Source organism: Lepidochelys olivacea (assembly GCF_965140295.1).
Source record: "Lepidochelys olivacea isolate rLepOli2 genome assembly, chromosome: 27".
NCBI lineage: Eukaryota > Metazoa > Chordata > Testudines > Cheloniidae > Lepidochelys > Lepidochelys olivacea.
Genome location: NC_140437.1, coordinates 15232374 through 15254900, shown reverse-complemented (window position 1 = coordinate 15254900; position 22527 = coordinate 15232374). Strand labels below are relative to the sequence as shown.

At 49.4% G+C, this 22527-nt stretch overlaps 1 protein-coding gene and 1 long non-coding RNA gene across 3 annotated transcripts in view; both read right to left on the bottom strand.

Moving 5' to 3' along the window:
* Window positions 1–2097: 2097 nt before the first annotated feature.
* LOC311513714 lies at window positions 2098–5996 on the bottom strand. 2 transcript variants are annotated; one of them, XR_014709772.1, is made up of 2 exons: window positions 5384–5996; window positions 2098–4773 (listed from the first exon to the last, which is right to left on the bottom strand). It is a non-coding gene; the product is annotated as an uncharacterized lncRNA (long non-coding RNA). The 2 variants fall into 2 exon arrangements; XR_014709773.1 differs by having other exon boundaries at window positions 2098–4770.
* A 1971-nt stretch (window positions 5997–7967) lies between these two features.
* Window positions 7968–22527, bottom strand: part of LASP1 (LIM and SH3 protein 1) — a 55698-nt gene continuing 41138 nt past the window's right edge. Inside the window, exons 4-7 of the mRNA XM_084615671.1 lie at window positions 22368–22475; window positions 12938–13091; window positions 12486–12583; window positions 7968–11907 (exon numbers count right to left, since the gene is read on the bottom strand). Coding sequence (XP_084471797.1) covers window positions 11734–11907; window positions 12486–12583; window positions 12938–13091; window positions 22368–22475 — 534 coding nt within the window. The 3' untranslated portion in view covers window positions 7968–11733. The remainder of the gene's footprint in view (window positions 11908–12485; window positions 12584–12937; window positions 13092–22367; window positions 22476–22527) is intronic.

Here is a 22527-nt window from a genome sequence, read left to right as displayed (position 1 = left end):
CCTATTTACAAAAAGTTTTTATATTTATGGTACATAGCTTTAAAAATTGAAAATATTTAATATGTGCTAAACAGTATATTTCATTTTAGGTTATTTACATGATGGTTATTTTCCTCATATTATTAAAATGCCTTTTTCCCCCATCTGAAATATTTCCAAATTATTTAAATATGTGCCAAATTTTGCCATTTGAGACAGCTGTTCATCTCCAAGAGGCAGATCCTCAGCTGGCATAAATTGTGGGAGCTGACAATTAACACCAGCTGAAAATCTGCACCCAATTGATTTCAATGGAAATGAGCTGATAACTCCTGATACTTTCTATTTAAAAAGATTTTTTTTTTTTTGAAACATATCCAAGGATAGAATTTGGCTGCATGTATGGGTGGGGGTGGGAGTGGAAGGTAAATTTTTTGCTAACATTCAGCTAGAAACTTACCTGTGCACCAACAGATGTCAGAGATGAAACCGTTAATTTAAAAACAAAATATGAAACATACTGGTATGTTAATATTGTTTTTAAAATCCATGTTCTGGATTTTCAACAATATTTTAAAACACATTTTTGTTCTATCTGTCTCTCACTTTTATGTGTAATTATTATTGACCTATTTTAAAATAAAATATAGAATAATGGGAAGGATCTGTAAAGTCATTATGAAACTTTGTTCTGTAGTATAGTGAAAAAGATTCAATTATAAATGAGACAACACAAACATGTTGTAGGTCTTACGCCAGTATATGCCAGTTCTATGACCCATGACTGAACCAGACCCATGAGTGAAGACACAACAGCAATAAATTGCAGCAACTCACAAAGAATGTCGTAAGAGTGCAGCTATGCAAGAAAGTGGGGCCCTTTGATTTAATAGCAACATATGATAAGAAATACTGACTTTATCAATATTAGTCCTTTCTCTTAGCAAATCTTCAAGGAATTTAAGTTTATGGGTGTGCCAGCTTGAAATGTTACAGTGGTCTCTGTATTATAATGATTGGTGATTGTTTTTTAATAGATACAATAGCTCAGTGAGTGTTTGGCATTAGTTTCAATTTCTTGGTGCTCCAGCCCTTTCTTCAGGAAGGAGATTTTCCTTTGCAAACAACTGAAGTTCACACCTCTTGTCCTGAAACAGGACTTCCCAAACAGATTTGTTTAAACTGAAAAACAGCACAGCACAGCCAGCTTTGCAGCCAGACAGTCTTGTGTCAGGATCCCATTAGATCTCCCAAATTTCTTATTACTAACCATGTTTATTAGGGTAGTGCCTTCAGGCCTACCAAGAATGGACCCTATTGTGCTAGGCACTGTACAAACACATAGCAGTAGGTGGCCCTGCCACCAGAGAACTTACAATCTAAATAGACAAGACAGACACAGAGTAGGGGAAGGGGCATTATTAAGCATCATTACACTAATTAAGTCAATAATCAAATGGGAGACTGAGGAAAACCCAGTGTGCTAAAGGAATTGGTGATGATGACAATTCAGGAGTTGGTACTTTTTCTTCTAAGTCAGTACTGAACTGGTGTCCCTATGATGTTAAAGGGGCACTGAACTCCTAGAAATGCTCTGTGAAATCTTGGCCCCATTGAAGTCAATGGCAAAATTTCCATTAACTACAATGCAATCAAGAGTTCACCCTGAATCTGTTTGTATAGGAAAAGACAACAGTTCTGATCCCTAAAGATCACACAGTAGCTCTTGAAAGAGTAGGGATATTAGTCCTGATATCCTGGCTAAATTTCATCTTGGGCAATTACGTTCCTCCTACATAAAACTCCCCCTGCAGTTTCAATTGGATAAGGGATTCGTCATTTCCCATCTTCAGCTGTTGTGTAGTGTTGGCAGTGCTTGCTAAACAGCTGCCACATTCCACTGCCAAATTGGTTGCATTTGGGATATGGCTGAAGGGATTGTTATACATAGTTGGTTAGGTTGCTAAAGTCCTTTGGGGAAAGAAAGCATTTATAGAAGGATATAATTAGTGTCACTGGTTTTACACCCAGTTGAAGCGCCATTCCACACATTCCTTGCTGCTCTCTCAGTCTATATCACTTTAGATTGTTGACATCAGAAATACAGACTCATGAAACTGAGGTTACTGAACATTTTATTTATATTCAAGAGTTGCTTCCCATAACATTTAGAGTTTCCATTTTAACTGTTTTGTGGGGGTGGAGAGAAGGGTTAGGTTCCTCATTTTGGGTCTCTCACCCTTTTTAAAGCCCTGACTGTGACCCACAATTGGGCCCTGGCAGTGGTATGCTGTGTAATGCAATTTGGGCTGAAGCAGATGCACTGGAGAACATCAATTTGGATCTACAGGCAAAGATATACGCACTGTACTTCTCCCTTGGGAAATTTTGTACTGACAGGAAATTATACTATGTCAAGTACTCAGCTGGCAATGATAACCATAATTCCCATCTTTATGTAAACATTTTTTTTTTGTAGAAAGTCTTATCAACAAATTTCAAATTATCCTTGCCACTTGTACCCCAAAAGTGCTTATATAAGCCACAAACACTACAATTCAGAGTAAATTGCCTCCTAATTATAATGATACCTCATCTGGAGTACTGTGTCCCATTTTGGGCCCCACACTACAAGAAGGATGTGGAAAAATTGAAAAATGTCCAGCGGAAGGCAACAAAAATGATTAGGGGACTGGAACACATGACTTATGAGGAGAGGCTGAGGGAACTGGGATTGTTTAGTCTGCGGAAGAGAAGAACGAGGGGGGATTTGATAGCTGCTTTCAACTACCTGAAAGGGGGTTCCAAAGAGGATGGATCTAGACTGTTCTCAGTGGTAGCAGATGACAGGAGGAGGAGTAATGGTCTCAAGTTGCAGTGGGGGAGGTTTAGGTTGGATATTAGGAAAAACTTTTTCCCTAGGAGGGTGGTGAAACACTGGAATGCATTACCTAGGGAGGTGGTGGAATCTCCTTCCTTAGAAATTTTTAAGGTCAGGCTTGACAAAGCCCTGGCTGGGATGATTTAGTTGGAGACTGGTCCTGCTTTGAGCAGGGGGTTGGCCTAGATGACCTCCTGAGGTCCCTTCCAACCCTGATATTCTATGATTCTAGGTCATGTGAGTTAAGGATGCATCAAGATTTTTTCCATTACAAAACTTCTATTTCCAGGGGTGTATTGCTTCCCAGCAAGAATTAACTGCAGGGGGAATCCAGCCATACAAAAATCTTACCTTCTAGGAGAGTTGTTTTCATTATACAATAAAATCTGAAATAAACATTACATGTGATGCTTATTACACAGTAGTGGATGACTGAGCCTTTCATGTTGTTGTTCATTCCATTTTTAACTCCAGAAAACTGTTTGCATTTGTCCAAAATAAAAAGTGTCTGGAGGGTGAGGCAGAATTAAACATGACTGCAGCAGTCAGGCCAGAGCTCTATGCCTGCACTGCTCACTGCTACTGAGTCGACAAAAGGTTAGGGCCCACAGGCATTTTTTTCCTATAATTCAAGCACTGGGAGTGGGTTGAGCTTTGTGGAAGTGGCCACGAATATGGACTGTCCAAGACGGGCACCAAAAGTGCCCACTTTTTAAAATCTTGGCCCTGGTGTTTTGGCCTCTTTTCTCTTTCCCACCCATTCCCCACTCCAGACCCCTCCTGGTCCTGCACACTAGAAGGCTGTGTAAGGGGAATAATACACAGAGGCAGTGGCTTGATTCAGGATCACGTTGGCCTACAGGGAAATTTCCCAAAAGGCCCCAGAGCCTCTCACTCAAACCTCTCCAAGCAGTGGTAAATTAAGCTCTGACCTCCCATTGATCTAACTCCTGGCTGGGTGCAGTAGATGGTTTGGATACACAACTCACATTGAGCGAGGGGATTTAGCACCCACACCTTTCAGTGGCTTTATTTGGAGCTATGGGGGCCCCCACCCGCAAAACAGATGGGCACATGGTATCATTCACCTCTCCCCGAATAGGCCTGGAGTACGAGTTGCTAGCTATCTAGCAGTTTCTGAGGCTAATCTGTGTTCCGGTTGTTGCCCCCCTCCATAGAAGCTGGGCACTCAGATTAGTGGCAGAAATGTGTTTAAAAGCATTTTTCAAACACAGGCTCAGCACCATCTGTCTTGATGAATTGGGCCAAAAGGTCCCTTGTATATTTCTTATGCATAGGGATTTTCCTTTATAGTCCTTGTCCAAAATTCCTGCTGCCATTCCTGAAGTGTTCTAGCTAGTTGCCACCCTCCACCCCAGAAGTGGCTGCATTTTAGCAATGCCCAGTGATAAGCAGTGGGTGATCAGTTAAAATGAAAGGTGACATGTCTGCATAAGATACTATTGTGATATTCAGATTTTGCTCTCATTTTGTGTTGCTTTTTTAACGTTTTCTAATTTTTTTAATTAAAATATATATATACTTTCTAAAACTAAAAACCAGCAGGTACTTTTCCCAAGAAGGGGGGATAACTATGTGGCCACGGAACAATGAAGTTACATTTCCTTAATACCAGCATGGCAAACAAAACAACACACTTCTCCATAGTGAGGTTTCATTATCACACATGCGCGCTCTCTCTCTCTGTCCATTCTTGAGGCCAGGTCGCTTTGTATTTGCTCTTCAGATGCATTACAGCTCAGACATTCTGTCAAGGGCATTTATAAGTCTTGACATCTGCACTGTCCAATGGCTGCTCTTCCTGGGGTTTTCTTCTCTCCAGCTGCTCAGGAAGCGGGTTGCTTGCAAAGGGTTAACTCTTTCTTCTGATGGCTCTGGCATGGCTGCTGCTGCTGAGGAAAAGGTGATACTTGTCTGACCCAGGCCTGAGAGCTGCAGAAACCCCAAACATGCTTAAGGATGGGAAACTGCACATATAGAAACACAAGTGGCAAAAGGCATCAGATTTTTTTATCAACTGGGCAGTGAAAGTGGGAACGTGGGAGCTGTTGCTAAAATGATGAGCGAGAGCACCAGATATTGCAAGACACCCATCTGCCTCCATTCAAAGCATGCAACCAGACTCACTTATTTTATCTATAACTCACATTATATTTTACTTCTTTCTCAGTGGGACCAGAAAGCTCTAGCACACACAGCATGGTTATTAATGGCAGCGGAAAGCCCTTAATTTGATTGGGAGTAACTGATAGATAAAACTGGAGGAAAAAATAATAGATTATTTAACTATTCTAAGCAGCCTGATTAAACAAAAATGTGTCTTCCTCCCTCCCCCCCATCAGCTACTGTGCAGGAAACGGCTTTTGTGATGCCAGCAGCATGTCTGGATCAGAAAGCCTATGAGAGCGCTGGCTGAAAACAAGAGCATTGCAAACAAAACTAACCCTCACCTTATTCCCCAGCAATTAAAATGGCTTGTGACCGTCAGCAGCAAATCCTCACCTGGATGATGCTTTGACTGGCAGGATGGCTGGCTGCAGTGCTTCATCCTTCCCCTGCACTGCTGTTGGGGCTCTTAGAGCAGGTAGATGATGTAGGAGAGGATCACCAGGCCGATGATGGCAAAAAACATTAAGATGAAAATATCCAGCATGGTGGATGTGGCAGAGACAGGGGCACAGGCTGCCTGTTTGGGCTGCAGGGGAGGGAGAGCCTGAGCCGGAGATGCTGCTGCAGTGAGGGAGGCAGGCAGGCAGGGTGGCTGTAATGGCAGAGACAAGGACTAGCCCAGATCTCGTTCCCCAGCCCCCACAGTATTTCCCTCCTCTCCCAGCTGGAGGACAGAGTGAGGATGCCTGATCAGCTTGAGCTATAGCTTTTCACCAAGGATGACAGCAGAGTTTAAAAAAATAAAAAGGAGGGGTGGGGGTGGAGAGCAAAGGTTCAAACTGGGGAGGAGGGTCCAAAGGCAGCCCCCCCAGGGCTCCTAAGGCTCCGACTGTACACAAAGGAGCTAAGCCCGCCGCAGAGCTAGCAACAGTAATTTACCTCCAGGAAGAGTTGCTTTGCGATCCGCTGTTTCGAACAGACCAAGTGCCAGGCTGCAGCTGGTTCTCAGGAGGCCGAGCTAGCTGGCTGTGTTGCTGCTAATATTTGCAGCTATGGGCCCTGGCTGGGCAGAGGCACAGGCAGGAGCGAGGTAATGGGACAGCCCCTTGGGGGCTGCTTTTGTTATGGCTCAGACTTTTAGTACTGTCGGACATGTTGTGGGGCTGGGGCTCACTTATAAACCCCACTCATCACTGCAGCAGGTCTGGATAGGTTGATGCCTTTTTGGGCATCCCAATGCAGGCCTGAGCTGCCCTGTTAAGACATCACCATGGAACATGGGGCTTGCTGTGTGTTTGCATGGCTGGCTGTAGAGAGACAGTGATGATGAGAAAAGGAGGACTTGTGGCACCTTAGAGACTAACCAATTTATTTGAGTGTAAGCTTTCGTGAGCTACAGCTCACTTCATCAGATGCATTCAGTGGAAAAGTGAGCTGTAGCTCACAAAAGCTTATGCTCAAATAAATTGGTTAGTCTCTAAGGTGCCACAAGTCCTCCTTTTCTTGTAGTTAATTCTGTATCTCATGATGTGCCTGGGCAGCATTTAGCACAACGGGGCCTTGTTCTCAGTTGGTGCCTCTAGGTGCTACTTTAATAATTATATATATCACCCTTCCACAGGGCTCACTGCACGTGTAGGAGCTAAGAACCCATTTACTGTTTCCTAGGCAGAAAGCAAGGCCACAATCCCCAGTTAAATAACCTGTCACCCTTGCCGCTAATGACATAATGAAGAGAAAAGGAGGACTCGTTGCACCTTAGAGACTAACAAATTTATTTGAGCATAAGCTTTCGTGAGCTACAGCTCACTTCATTGGATGCTGTAGCTCACAAAGGCTTATGCTCAAATAAATTTGTTAGGCTCTAAGGTGCCACAAGTACTCCTTTTCTTTTTGTGAATACAGACTAACACGGCTGCTACTCTGAAACCTAGAATTAGCTATGTTCATGGAGGATATGTCCATCAGCCAAGATAGTCAGGGATGCAGCCCTATGCTCTAGGTGTCCCTAAACCTCTGACTGCTAGAAGCTGGAAACGGGCAACAGGGGCTAGATCACTCAATAAATCACCCTGTTCTGTTCACTGCCTCTGAAGCATCTATCATTGACCACTGTCAGAAGATAGGATACTGGGCTACTTAAGAGGCATTCAAAGTTCAAGTATGACCAGGTACACTGGAAAAGGAGTTTTCCCCTCTATAGGAAAAGGTCTCCAATTTGGCCAATTAACTTGATGTCTGCAGCAATTGATCATTGCCACAAAGAGGGTATAGAAAGCCAGGATGTTTTGCCAAATGTTTTACCTTGCTAAACTTACTGACTTCTATACCTCTCATGACAATGGTATTGGAGAACCTTGTTCAGAGATTTATCCTCCCCTCTGTGGGGAAGAGAGGTATTTTCCCCATTCTGCAGAGGGGTTGAAGGCAGAGGTTAACCAAACAGATATAAGGGAGACCAGGGTGCAGGGGGAGCTACCAGACAGCTAGTGTGGTGGAGCTCTGAAAATTTGGGCCAGGTAGCTAAACGTTTGGTGTAAGGCCCAGATCCTCAAGAGATGTTTAGGTTTGTAACCAATTTCAATGGAACGTCAATACCTGTAAAGGATCAGGGCCTAAGCGACATGGCTACAGTCACACAGGGAGTCCACAGTGGAGCTGGGAATGAAACCCAGGTCTCTGAAAGCCCAGGTAAGTGGTCTAAGCACAACCATTCTCCTCCATAGCAGGGGCAGAGGTAGAGCTGAACCCTGCGGGTAGCTAGAAGTGTGGATGTTGATTTAGCTTCCAATAGACTTCACTGGGCACCACACTCATCACAGAAAAAAGTTTTGTTTTTAATCAAAAAAAAAAAAAAAAAACTGATTCAAATTAATTTCCTCTTTGTTACTTGCCCTCCCTCTTCCAGCACAGCTGGTAACCTGTTTAAAGCCAGAGGAAAATTAAAAACATAATTAAGACCAGAGCAGTCAGTAGGTAAAAATTATACTTTTATTTTAAATTTGAATAAACCGGGAAGAGAATTTGTTGGTTTGTTCCATTGAATGGTTCAGTTAAAAAGGCCAAATAAATTTCATTTTCTGGGGGGTGTTCAGGCCCACCAGAAGAAATATACAGACAAAAAACCCACCAATAATAATAATAAAAAAAAGATCTAAACCTGGTACTGAAATGCAACTTGGAAAGCTAAGATGTAAGACTTGTTTGTTTAAACACAAAAACACATTAATGAAATGGTTACAATGATGCAATTTAGCTTTTATCTTTATCTTTTTTTTTTTAAGATTTTACTTATTTATTTTAAATACAGGTTTAGGTACTTTTTCAGCTATGAAAAAAAAGGCAAAAAAGTGCATAAGTCAGAGAGAAGGCAGAAATCAAGCAGTAAGATGTCTGTTTTCCATGGCAGAAGGAAAAAAAAGGGGAGGGGGAAGGCAGGGGAACGGGAGGGACAAGAGTTTCAAGGTAGCATTAAAAAAGTTTTAGGCCCAAAAACTTAGTTTCCTGTGTTTTTATTTGGTCCATTAAAAAAGGTTTATTCACATTTTTACTCCCCCCCCCCCCTCCCCAGACAACTGGCTCTAAGAACAGAGTATCAGTGATCAGGAATGTGCACCTCTCCATTCCCCCAGGTCTTGTGCTCACATGTTTCAGCACCACAGGGATTTCAATTCCCTACAGCCCATCACTGTCACTTTTATGCTCTGCCCAAGGCTGATTGCATCCCCTTTCACCCATGCCACTCCCAAGTCTCCCACAGATGAACAGAAAAGCTGGTTAAAAACAGAAGGTTCACCATTATCCCCCAGCCTGCTGCTAGCTGGCTCGTCCAGTGTGATGGAAGAGCTCATCAACCTTTTTAGTACAGTACATTGATCTGGGGACAGGAGACCAGAGACCCTCTTGCCCATAAAAGCTTCAGCACTATGGCAACTACCAGAGAGACTAGGAAGGGACATGTTTCAGGGCTCGCTTCTGCCACCCACCCCTTAGGCCCTCACGCAAACATTTCACCTTCAATTCAGTGTCCCTTAGGCACCCTTCTGCATCTCTATTGTGCTTCTGGAAGTGAAACAACGAGCGCATGAGAAAGAGGAGAGGCCATGTGTGGAGTTCTCTTCCATATTTCAGCGGTGGCTTCCCCATTTTAAGAACCTAGCAGCCCGTTTCTCCCTTCCCCTGAAAGGGCAGCACCAAGTTAAGAGTGTACAGAGCAGAAGTGGAAGTGTACAGAGGGGTAAACCCAGAACAGTGCACTGGGAACAAGCAGAGGTCTCCAGTGCGCTCAGTGAGAAAGGGGCACCCATCAGGAAGACTCTGAAACTGACGTGCTTCTCAGCTTAGTCCCCACATTGACTCTTAAAGCCAGATATCAAAACTCAATTAAAAATTACAGAACATTTAGCCAGGCCTGTCTGCTTAGACCTTACAGACCACCTCACTGGATGCACCTTGAAGAGCCTCCCCTGTAATGCACCATCAGGTCAGATTCCCCTGGGATAATGAGGGCAGTCATGCTACATGGAATTCCAGTTGAGAGGGAGAAAGGCACCAGGGAGTGGGTCTTAGCATGCCAAGGCAGAGAGGGCAGCAGAGTTGATCCACTGGGGAAACACGGGAGGATTCATAGCTAGCTATTCTCAATGCCCAGCTTCCTTAACCAAGGACAACACAGTATCATCTTCCCTGCATATAGATTTCCAGTTATAGTGGCCCCTGGGCCCAAAACATTGGGTTGGGTTGGGGATGTGCTTTGAAGTTTTGGTCCCTGATGCGATCCAAGCCAGCAGCAGCCAGGAATATCTACCACCAGCCTGGACCCAGTGAGAATGCAGAGAAGCTGGAGGCGGAATGTATCTGCTCATTGCCCTTCCTGGTCCCTTTGCCACTGACTCTCCCCCTCCACGGGGAGGAGGCTGAAAACATCTTAGCTCAAACTGGAATGGAATTGGAACTGGCCCTGCTGCCCCTGGGAAAGGCACAGCTGGAACTGGCTGGCTCCCTCTCCTCCTTCCAGCTGAGGGTTGGCTGACTTTGTGTGGGGAGGTTTGTTCTACCTCCCTGCCCCTGCCCCACTCTCCAGAACCACAGTCCCAGTAGTGGCTCCTGCTGAGTGAGGCACATGCCAGTGCAAAGCAGAAACTAACTGGAACTTGGTAGAGCCAGTCCCTGGTCTTTGCCCCCTCAAAAACACCTCACACCTCTTTCATGACATCTCCGCCAGCCACTTGTGGCAGAATTTCTCCCGTGGTCAGCTCAGTTTGTTCATGGGCATAGGATGAAAGCAGGGCCAGACTGAGCAGTCAGTGGCTCCAAACAGCCATGGGGGCAATGGGTGGTGCACTAGAGACTAGGAACCGCTCCCCAGAGCCACGCAGACAGCGTGTTGATCCAGCAGCGGGGATGGGAGAGTAAGCAGTGACCCTGGGCCGAAAGCTGCTGAGCAAGGTGAGAAATAGCCCTTCTATGTAAGGGATCAAAAGGAATTTGCTGCTGTGAAATGCAGATGCTGATTGGAAGGTGCACGAGCCCTTCCCTCTAGAACCAAATACCATTCCAATAGAGGGGGTTCTGGGTATTGCTTTCCTCCCCACCCCCCATGGGGACTCCTGGATGACCAGGGGGGAGGCAGGAAGTCACACTCTGCCCCTGTCCAAACACAAGCAGCCCATCCAGCCTCAAGCATAAGCAACCCATGGGCTACTCCTCACTCCCAGGGCAGCAGCAATCACCCCACAGAGTGTAGAGATAGTCCTGAGATGAGTTGACCCAATCCAGGGTAGCTCACTGTGCGATGCTGCTTCTGAGAGCCCTACCCTGTTCAAAGGACCACAGCCCCAAAGCCCCATCGCCTGCCACTTCTGCCTCTGTCCCAGTCAGACCCTGGGGATCCCAGCACCTCTGCAGGCAGTGACAACAGCCAAGGAAAACTCTAGAGGAACAGAGTGAAAACACAGATTTAAAAAAAAAAAAAAGTTGAAAATTGATCTTAGATTCTTTGGAACTAATATTTTTTGTTTAAGTTTTGACTTTATATGAAGTTTTAAGAGTGAAAAAATGGGAAGTGGGAGGGAGAGAGAGAGCAAGAGACTGAATGGAAACATTTAACGGAGGTGATGAGGTGGGAGAGGCGACTGGGGATGGCCCAATGAGAGATCCCTGCAGGCTTCCCTGGTGCTAGCTAACCCCTCCCTCCAGTTGGGAGGTACTTATGGCTCTAGAGAGGGGGATCCCTACTAACCCCCCTCCCTTAACTTGCTGTTAAGGGGACACACACTAGTCATTGGTCCCTTGCTGCCACTCCAGCTGCTTGGATTGGTCCCCAGCAGAAGTGGATGGGTTTGGTCTTATCAGATGGGTCAGCTGGGATCCTTTCTTAGCTCAGGATCGCAGCTATTCCAGTTGCTTCCCTCATATTCCCTGGGGATACAGGGCATGCGCCTGGTAGCTAGGCTCCCATCCCTTCAGAAAGATAGGGGTGAAGAGATTAGAAGAGGAAAGCTGCAATGTTGGGGCCAGCCCGAGTGGCCCCTGGACAGGTCTCCCACCTAGTCCCAACAGAGCTATAAGACCTACAAAACAAAGCTAAATTGGCAAGAGAAACCAGAGCCCGCTGCAGAGTACTGATGGGCGAGGGGTGCAGCTCTGATGGAGTAATGGCAGAACAAGGCGGAGAAGGGATGCTGGGCGAGAGAGACATGACAGAGGGCCTTGGGTGTCACTCCACGCCCCCGGGCCACAGCTTAGATGGCCTCCACGTAGTTGGCAGGGAGCATGCCGGTGTCCCCAGTGCGCTCAACCGTGCCGTACATCCAGCCATCGTCGATCTGCTGCACGTTAACGATGGTGTCCCCATCTTGGAAGGAGACCTCGTCTTCATCAGCAGCGTTGTAGTCATAGACTGCACGGAACCGCTTCTGGGGGGCAGGGAGAGGAGGGTCAGCAACACACGGGGGGCTCTAGCTCCCCCGCAGCCCGTTCATGGCAACTGCCCCTGCTCTCCTTCCAGCCAGCAGAGCCCCCCCCCACCCCAGAGCAGTTGGGCTTTCTATGGGGAAGAGCTTGCAATCAAGGGGAGTCGAGGGGCACTGAGCTTTGAAGGATCCACTCCTGAGCTCTGCAGCAACAGCTCCGCTGGTCAGCGAGCTGCGGTGCTGGGCCCAGCTCACAGCAGGCCAGACACTGGGCCGGGGGGCTCAGGAGGCAGAGTTCGAGCTCTTCCCCCACCATGCACCTTAGTTAGAGGGCAGCCAAAAGGCAAAGTAACCGGCGCCAAGGAGCATGAGTCCTGATAATGGCTGCAGGATAGCATGAGGGGTGGGCCCCCCATCTACCTGACCCTCACCCCCAAGCAAGAGGGTTTGCAGCCACTGGGATAGGTTGCATGACTGGAGCAAAACACTGACCGGAACTAGCGGCCACTACTGGGATCCCGCCAACTAGTGTCAGCGTTTGGTAAGTTAAGCACTATTGCCACCCTTTGGGCTATACTCACTCCTCCTCCTCCAGAAGGGACATTACGCTGTGTAGAGACCAGTGCTGCAGGCTCCTTGAAGCCATAGGACTGAGATGGAGGCTGCTGCTGCTGGTAGGCTGGGAAAGAAACAGGCCTCGTTAGTCATGGCAAACTGCCAAAGAGTATTGGGTTATGGAGACCCCAGCGCCCTGCATTTCTCAGGGATGCTGCCCTTCTTTGGAACAAGCCTCATTCATAGTCCGGGGAGGCGGGGGGGGAGGAAGACCTTTAAGGGGGAGCCACAAGTGCGCATTCATGTTGGGAAGAAGTTCTGCACCACTGGGCATGGACTTCAGTAGTCCCACTGCGGCCAGAGAACTGAAGCCTGGCCTCTTTGGGGCACCAGTGTCAGAAGACGAAGGCAGAAGCAGGAGGTTGTGCAGGAGACAGGCCACGATCTGCGTAACCAGAGAGCATTCAGAGCTCCTTACCAGGGCTGCTGGGCTGGACAGGAGGGGGCGGCTGATGCTGTTCCACAGGTCTCCTGTAGTTGGCACTATCCTGGGAGTTCCTGCGTTCCATCTCACCACCCTCACCGCCACTTGGGCCCATCCTGCTCTTCTCAAACTCTTCATGGTACTTGATCTACAAGAGGAAATTTGGAATTAGAACAGTGCCAGGGGGCTCCTTGTCCAGACGGGAGCCTGCCCACGCCAGTCACACAGGTCTTCCCCCGGTGAGCAGGTTTCAACCCATTAAGAGCGTCCCCCACACAAAACCAGTTGCATCACACCCATTAGTGCAGCAGAGACCAGAGCCAGGACCTTCACAATCCCGGGGCTACAGCCCCAGCAGGACCTCACCTGGACCAAACCTCAGTGAAATTGTCTAGGTGCACCGGGTGCTACTCTAGCGTGCCAGGCCCATAGCCTGGTTCTGCATGCTGCTGCTGGAGAGGCCATCTTTGTGATCATCGATCCCACAGCCCTTTTCACAAGGGGCAGCTAGAATCCGGCCAGGACATCCAGGCTATTTACGTTCTGCCCACCTAGGATTCCACCAGGCAGTTTCAATTGTGTAGTCCTCGCTGCCTGTCCTGAAGGGTCACAGCATTAGCGGGATGTCAGACAGTCCTGGCCCAGCCAATCCTACATACTGCCTGAAAAAGGCTGCATTGGGACTGCTCGAAAACTACTCCTGCTATTCATGTTCCAGTCCAGCAGGTGGCACTGCAGACTCCTGGCAATTCCAGAGACAACCCTGGTTGTGGGACAGGGCGAGAGCTCGTCCTAGTCCCCTCCACCCAGCTGGGGGGTTTAAACAAACGGGAGGCGATGTCTCTCCCGCCACCATACACACACACTCATCTGGACAGATTCTTGGCAGGTGACAGGCCGCCAGTTTCCTGTTCCTCTTGCTGCCCAGCATCAGTTCCTCACCTCTGCTCCACTCTTCTAGGGCCCTCAGCTGAGGGACCCATTTGTGCCACTAGGTCTTCATGGAAAAGGAGCTTTCTGGCCACCTAGGCTGCTGGGACCCCTGCCCAGGATGCTGGCCCTTGTTGTCATTGTCCTTGTACTCCTCCCACATCTGGTGGTAGCCACCTGCTGTCCTATCTTATGCATCGTTTGTGAGCTCCTGGGAGCCCAGCACGGACCAGGACCCCCTCTTCGAGTTGGGGCACTGTACAAACAGTGCCCCATCACTCATCAGTGCTTGAGCAGGCCTGCAGAGAGGGCTGGAAGGGGAAGCGATGAGGAACACTGCTAGGCCCAAGTCAGCTGACGAGCTCTGCTGGGCTCAGGGCTGGCTACTAGACCTCCCTCAAGGGAGGCCGGCCAGGCCCATGGGGCAAGGCCGAGGGGAAGAATGCCATAGGGATTATTCCAAGACTGCAGCGCTAAAAACCAGAGGTTGTAAATCCCCTTCCCATTAGCACTGTGCAGCTTTCTTGCCAGCTCAGAAATGCCTGGGGACAGCAGATGGACAGCGGCATCCCCTGGGGTGATAGTTTTGTGTAGGGGGTGTGTATATATATATATATATATATATATACACACACACACACACACACACACACACACACACACACACAGTGTGCTATAGTGGATCTGCCATAATGGCAGTAAAGGGGTGGGGGAAGACACTGAAGTGACATAATGAAGCAAGGGGTGTGCAGCCAGTTAGTGAACCTGACCTGTAGCCCCTGATATGCCCGCCCTAGAATCCCCCCATATCTCTGCTAATGCCCCTCAATGCCAACCACAGCCCCCCTGCGAGTCCAGTCCTGGGCTCCCCCTGCAGCTCTGCCAATATACCTAGATCATGACTTGCAGCACCCCTGCCTCTTAGCATTACCAACAGTTTCTGTTGGAGTGGGGCAGGTTAAGGCCAGGAACGCTCTGACGTGGTTTATTTGGTTCCAGCTCATTTCCACTTAGGACCAAGGCAGGGTTTGGACTGAAGTCCTCAGAAGAAAGGCCAATGCAATAGCCACCTAGCACCAGCCTCTGCTGCGGCCCGCTTCTCTCCAGTAACCCCAGCATCCTTGTTCCTCACTGACACTTTGCGAGGCGGTGGGACTCCAACCATCCGCACAAACTGGAAGCGCATGTGTGGAGGTGAGAACACCCTTTTCAGGCTGCACACCATGGCAATGCCTCCAAATAGCGATGAGGCGCTACAAGCCTGCAGCATCCCCTGGGCAAGAGGCCTCAAGTCTCCCTGACCTGAAGGAGGCTGCTGAGGAACATCCCCTCCCCGAAATCTGGCTCTGCTCTGGAGGAGGAGACCAGAGCAGAGAACATGCACAGCCCCATCTTCAGTACCTGGGCTCGCTGCTCCACAGGCAGGAAAGAGTCACACAAAGACTCTCCCCAGAGTTACCAAGGCCCTGGGCTACTCCAGCTGCATTTCCACCAATGTTCCAGGCTCACTGGCCTGTCATTTTCCATTGGAATGCAGGCAGGCGAGGCTGCAAGTGTTAGCATCTCTCCCTCCCAGACCCTTGCTTTGTCTTGTGTTTCAAGTCAGGACAGTATTCAGTAGGTGTGTTACAGTAGCACCTACAAGCCCCAGGCAAGAACCAGAACCCCACTGTGCTGGGGGCTGTACAAGCAGCGCAGCTGTGATTGTCGCTATTTATAGGACGGACGTTTTGAGCAGATCACCTGATGCTGTGGCAGCAAGTGCCAAGGGGGCGTTAAAGCAGAGAACAGGCCCCAGAACCAGCCCCAGAAGTTGCCTTCACTCAGTTACATGGAGAGCCTGGCACGTAGCCCCTATGTCCCGCAGCTCATCTCAGAGCCCCACCATAGCAGGTACAGCCCTCCCCCTCTCCTTCACACCTCTACGGGGATCTCAGAACTGCTCCAGCAGCAGCTTGGCTTGGAGTTATTTAATTGACACTTAGGCCCTACTCACACCAAGATTAGAACCATGCTTGAACACAGCTGGCAGGGGTTAGATTGCGTCCCTCGCTGGTGCAAACAGCGGTTTCTCTAAGAGCCACTTTAGTTGAACTGTTAACTACACAAGGATGTAGCCAGTTTGGGGTCTCATGGTGCCCTCATACAGTCAGGGAAGCAGGGCTTTGACCCCTGCTAGCTGCAGCTGCTTTTAATAGCTGCCGCTAGAATGGAGCGGAGGGCTGCGGCTCCCTCTGCTTGGGGAGAATTCATCGCTCCTGGCTTTGGCCTGGAGGGCACAGCAGCTCAGCCTTAGATTCCTGGAACTGGGAATGCTCCCAACTTCCAAGCACCCAATTAAGGCCCTGGAGCTTGGCAGCAAAGGAGAATCAGAGAGGCTGCTGTCCAGGAAATCAGAGGGCAATTACTCAATTCAAATGCTGCAGTATTTATAACAAAAAGCGAGACAAACAGGGAGTATGGGAAGGGAATCCCAGCAGAGGATCTAAACAGAGTGCTACAGATTAGATTCATCTCACCACACCACCTCAATTAGGTTCCCCACATTAACCCTTTGAATGTCAGCTCTCAGACAGCAGGAAGGAGCAGATTATCTAGCCCCAGTCTGGAGATGTTTTGCAGTAAGGATTAGAGGTGGCACCCATGATGGGTAACTGGGGCAAAAGCCCCCACACCACCCATATGAAGGGCAGAGCCAGGGATAAGGCCAGGTGGTAGGTGGCAGATTCTCAGTCAGACGAAGAAGGGTGGGGTTTCCCTCTATTGTACTGAAAACGCTGAGACCCTGAACCAAGTCAGATGCTTCAACAGAGCGTCTCAAATCAACCCTTACTTGGCAGACAAGCTTACTTAAGTGGGAGGCTGGTGCTACTTGTGTTTCCACCCCCACAGTGATGCTGCATATGGCCATCCTTCTAAAGGTACCGATGCTACAGGATTGGAGCAAATATCACCAGCCCTGTCAACTCCCTCCCCACATACTAAGCAAAGTGCTTTGTATGTATTTGTACTTAAAAGCAAGGAGAGAAGCTGGTGCAAGACCAGGACAGGACAGAATCCTTCCTTCCAGTGCACCTACATCTGTTCCTGACCTGCAAAGGCCCCCCTTGCTATTCCAGTCTTGAGCCTTTCCTGCTTATTTGTGATCTGCTAGGAGCCAAGTTAAATCCCACCAAATTTATCTCCTCCCTCATGAGCCAAGGCAGATATGAAACCAAGGTTCTGTGAAGTGAAAGTTTAGCACATGGTGCTTGAGGTATGTGTCCCCCTTCCCAAACCTGTCACCACAGAGACCCCAAAACAAAGCCAAATGCCAAGCACTCTTCCACAATTAGCCCTGGGGAAAGGAGGATCAGCCTGAGGAGAATGCTTTACAGTTGCTAGTAGGGTATCTGTCCTACACATCACTGAGGAAGCTCAGCTATGGGAAATCCTCCTCAATAGAGCCCTGAACAGTTAACAGGGTCAGGGAGATGGCTGGGAAGGAACCAACTGGAAGAATGGAGGGTGCTATTGTATTTTCTGGAGGCAATAGTTAGGCCCCCCTTCCCATTAAAGGGAGGATGGCATGTTGCTACCTTCCTCCCAGTTTCAGTGACCTTCATGGTAGAGGAGAGCCATGACTTGATTGCAAGCGAAAGCAAAGGAGACTGCATCCAGCAGCCTGAAAACAGAGCCCATGAGAACCATAGGGTCCAGCTCCCAGCCGTGTGGTCTCTCCAAGCTGGGCTGGAGCCAGCAGCCACAGATGGAATCGCCAGGCTAGTGCAGCCAGCAAGCCATGTCTACCATAACACTGGTGCGGGCAGTGCTGCAGGGGAGCATCTGCATTTTAGATCAGCAGTCTCACTCGGCTGTTCTCGCTGCTGGTCTGTGCACAGTGTCGGGACAACTCGAGCTGCAGCTCTAAGGCACTGAACTGACTGTGGCAACAATGGAGTGTAGGGATGTGTCCTAGTGTAGACAATGGCTCAGAGGCCACCCCTTAGCTGCATGTCCAACATCTCTCTACATTGTACGTAAACAGGGCAGGGGTGTTCAGGGCACTGGCAGAGTGACCTTAACCAACTATTATAAACCGGCAGAATGCGCACACAGGCGTGGGTGGGGACTCAACTGATCAAAGAGAACCTCCGAGAAAGTATTTAATATTAAAACAGCCTGTAGCAGAAATGGGTAGTTTTCAAGGGTACCCAAGGGAAAGAGATTCAGGCTCAAATCACTCTTGAAAGTGGCGCTGGGGCACCCTTCAAAGTGTTACCCAACATGCTCTGGGCTAATGGTCAGAGGACTCCCCAGCCACCTGTCACACTGCATCCTGCCAATCTACAGAACCTCTACCCCAATTAAACAGATTTTGGTCTAGAAATCAGAGGGGGTCCTAATCACAGGCTCAGCAGCCTAAACAGGCTCAGAAGCATAGCAGCAGATGCCACCAAGACACACTGGTTGTATACCACGATCACAGCCTTCCGTCTCCCACCGCACTCTGTTTCTGCTTCACTCTTGCTCAACAGCAGGCCAGGAGGGCAAAGGGTTAACGTCTGGATGTGGGTGTAAAAATTAATAGCTACTTGAGTTAATGAATACACAGCCAATGCAGAAGACACCTGCAGCCCATTTGTTGGCTGGTTCAACAGTTATTTGCTGCAGGACACTAAGCGCAGGCAGGAGGGAAAGCCTGGCGCAGAGCACTGCTTCTGGGAGGGGAACTTCCCTGAGCAAAATATTTTGCTCTATAAGTCAGTGGGAAAAAAACCACATCCCACTTCTCAAGAGGGGTTGAAATCCAGACCTGAGGCAGCCATCACCCTGCTTACAAGGCCGGGCTGTTGCGTGGTCAGAGAATCAGGACTCTGGGTTCTATCACTCCCCTGCTATAGTATCTTCCATCACAGGTGTCTGGGGCTGTCCATGTTTGCCATGGACTGCTAGAGCCTCTGGAGAGAGGCACCACTCTATCAATTCATAGAGAAGCTTTGAAGTTTGGGGAGGCAGGGCAGAGACTGGCATTTGTCATGAGCATACCCCCTCCCCCAATGAGGTTAGGAGAAAAAATTCAACATGCTGGGGGCCAGGCACCTCCCAGCCCAGGTACCACCTCAGCTGCTAACGCCCCATAAGCCTTAGAGCTCTACCTGCACCCCCAGGCTCTTAATTACTGGAGGGTACTGCCGGCAGGACCGACACTAGACAGCACAATGGGGAATCCTCCCAGCCCTGGGGCTGGGGAGGGAGGTGGGCGAGACAGCCCAGGGCAAGTGAAAGCTAAAGGCCCAGGGCAGCTCTCCTGAAGTCCACAGCACACCGCATGGAGCCTCAGGAGCAGGACAGAGCCACCACATGGCGCCGACAGGCTCAGGGCTCCATTGGTGCCGATCTTGTTCCTCGCTGGATTGATTGGGAGCGGCTGACCTGCCCAGAACAAAGCTATTGTTTCTATTTAGCACTAGAGACAGTGCCCCACACCTGCCTGGCAGGGGAGCAGGCTGCAGCAACCCCCTCACCTGGTGAATCATTCACCAAGGTCCTCTGCAACCAGCTGGCTGCTGGAAGTGCACTGGCATGGGAGATGGGGAGGGACAGACCTGCTAGTCAGTCCCCGCTCCCCCCCGCCAGGGGTTATGCTTTACTGTTCCAAGGAGACAGCGGATAATGGTGCAACACTCCATGCTGCCATGGCTACCTGCTCTCTCCAGAGGGCTGCATCTTGCTCCCCTTCTCCCACTGGGTCTTTCACCCCTACCCAGGGAAGATCCTCCACATAAAATTCCTCTTGCCCCTTCCCAAGCTCATCCCTTCCCGTTCACTACTGCAGGCTAAAGGGGTGTGTGGACTGGGGTGGGGGAGAATTGGTCTCACCTCTATCACGTAAGGGCACCTGGTTTAGCACTGCAAGCAGGAACCCTGCTGCAACCCTTCAGAGATCTTCACTAGCTCACAGAAGAGGTCAGAGGATCAGGGCAGGTGACCAATTTGGAAGCTTTGTCCAGGGGAAGGGGAGGAACATTTTCCTAAGTTTGTGCCAGACCAAGTTTGAATGGCTATCTGAAAAAGAGAGCAGCTAAGAGGCATGGCTGTCCTCTCTGGGCACTGCTGCAGAGACTCTGGTCTGTTCCTGGAGAGGGGCCAGGACACTCATACATTCTTAGGGAGGAGTATCTCTAGGTACAGCTTTACCACCTGCATTACTGCTGGTAGAGATCCACACACACAAAAACACACTAACGACGGAAGGGCAATGGTTTGCCCTTGACTTCCTTCTGGAGGTGGTTGGGGGATGGGGAAGGGTGTAGCTCAGCTTCCTGGCCAGGACACCATCTGGCCACTCCATCTTTACAAACTGAGGTGGGGCAAGGCCAGAATCTTGCCAGCCCCCGGACTACATTAGCCTTTGGAGGCCCCCAGCTCATCCCTGGGCTGGTGCAGAGCCCTAGGACCTATTTCAGGCCTTACCCTTGACCAAGGCAGACACGAGATCTGCCCAAGCTTGCACCCTGCATGCCATGGCCACCATGAGTATCATGGCAGCTGGAGAACAGCCAAGCACAGGAATGAGAGGCTCTGGGCTCCATGGGTATTCTCCAGGAGCATTACAGTTGCTTTGCAGCCTCTTTGTGCTAGCCAAGGCCTAGGGCATCAGAGAGCCCCAAATCTCTGAAGAAAGGGAAGCAACTAAATGGATGCAGGTTGTCAAGTGGAAAGTTGCAGGCAAGATCATGTGTGAAGCTGCAGCATGGAGGGCTGGTTTTACTACCAACCTTCTGTGGATCCTGCCCTTGACCACAACGGTTTTGCAACAGCCTCAGCCTGATAAGAAAGTTAAATACACACAGGGCAGCAGCTAAAGGTTAGTTAACTCTGTGTTCTGGAGGAAGCAGATGCTGTGCAGGCCCCCCCCCCGCTGCTGCCCACTCAAACCCTAAGAGGGTGGGAAGCAGCTGTGGGAGATCTCACACTGCCAGAAGCAGGAGTGACACCAAACCCAATGCACTCCTGCGCAGGGTGTGGTAAATGCACTCACAGGTGGCCCTCCCTCCAGCTGCTTGTGGGGAAGAAACAGTAATGCAATGAGACTGGATGGCATCATACAAGCTCTGGAACTGAGCACCAACCCAGACCATTTGCAAGAGGACTGAACTACCGCATTAAGTGGCTCCCGGATTTGTGACCTTACCTTTCAGTTCAAACATGAACCTTATTTTTGGACTTCAGGGCTAGTTAGTGAGTCAATGAGCATTGGACTGGGACTCTGACTTGAACAGTTTTGTACTCCTTACAGAAGCCACTGCTAGGTCAGGCACATACACGGCCTCTAGTGCACCACTTTTAATCCAGCCACGCTGCTGGGGATAGTTGCCTTCACAAAGATGTCCACTAGAGAGCATCTTAGAGGTCCTAGAGGCAAGACACTAGGAACTGGGCCCTTGGTTTGCCATCCAAGTGACAAGGCGAAGGACTGAAGTTCCTTTAAGCCCCTATGAGGCCTAGTCAGGGACTAAGACCGCACTGTGCTAGGCCCTAGAGAAGGTCCATCCAGGTCCGGGGGGGTGGCACACGGGACCTTCTCTAGGGCCTAGCACAGAAGAGGAGGAGAGAAAAAGATATGCTGGCTTTTGAAGCTGTAACTCAAGCGCCGTTTGGAGGGCTGCATCCAGCATGGAGTTTAGTGAGGCAGCCGGCAGCCTAGCAATCCGCACTCTATGATGCTAGGTAGGAAACTGGGTTACAGCCCATCCTGCTGGAGAGCAGCAGGTGCCGGGATTACCTTGAATACAGTGTCTATTCAGCCCATGCATGGTCTGAACAGCTGCAGCAAAAACCCTCCAGCAGCCAGGCTGCTGGAGCGAGCGTCGGACAATTGGAGGCATGGTCAAGTCAGAGGAAACTGGCACAGGACACCGCACAGCTGTCTAAGTGAGACATGGCATGAGGAAGCGAGGTGCGTTTGGCTGAGGTTTCCTGAGACAGCACCGAAGGTGAAGTTGAACTGGAGTCATTCTGCACTCTGACTTGTCACTTTGACGCTCTCCTACAGCCTGGGATTCAGTAATGGACAGAGTCCACAGTATGGGTCAGATGCGATTGGCCCATTCAGGGCCATCCCCTAGGGCTCACCCTTGCTTTGTTTCATTTTGAGAGTCCCACCAGCCTCCAAATCCCACTACACTTTGAACCCTTCATGGCACAGTTAAGACTTGCAAGGTCCTGCCAGCTCCTGCTGCAGCTCCCATCACGGGGCGTCTGCAGGGAACAGAGGCTCCACATTCCAGTTGCACAAACATACAGAAATTACGTGCACTAACAGGAGGACTGTGCCCACTCCTCCACCCACAACTATCCTAGAAGGAACCAAAAAGTTGTAGTAAATAAAGACCTTGTTTTCACAACCTCAGTTCGCAGGGCTGCTCCTTTGTCCCCCGTCCCACAGCAGAAAGCCAAGGGGTAGCACAGCAACGTAGCACTCTAGAGCACAGATTAAAAAGCTACATACGTTGCTGATCTGGTCCTGAGTCTTCTTGATTCTCTGCAGCTCGGGGGTGTCGGCCACCACGCTGAATCCCTTCCCTTTGTTCTTCTCAAAATCCTCCTTGTAGCGAATCTAGGGACGAGAGATAAGCAAAACAAGACACTGAGAATCATCCACAGCAACT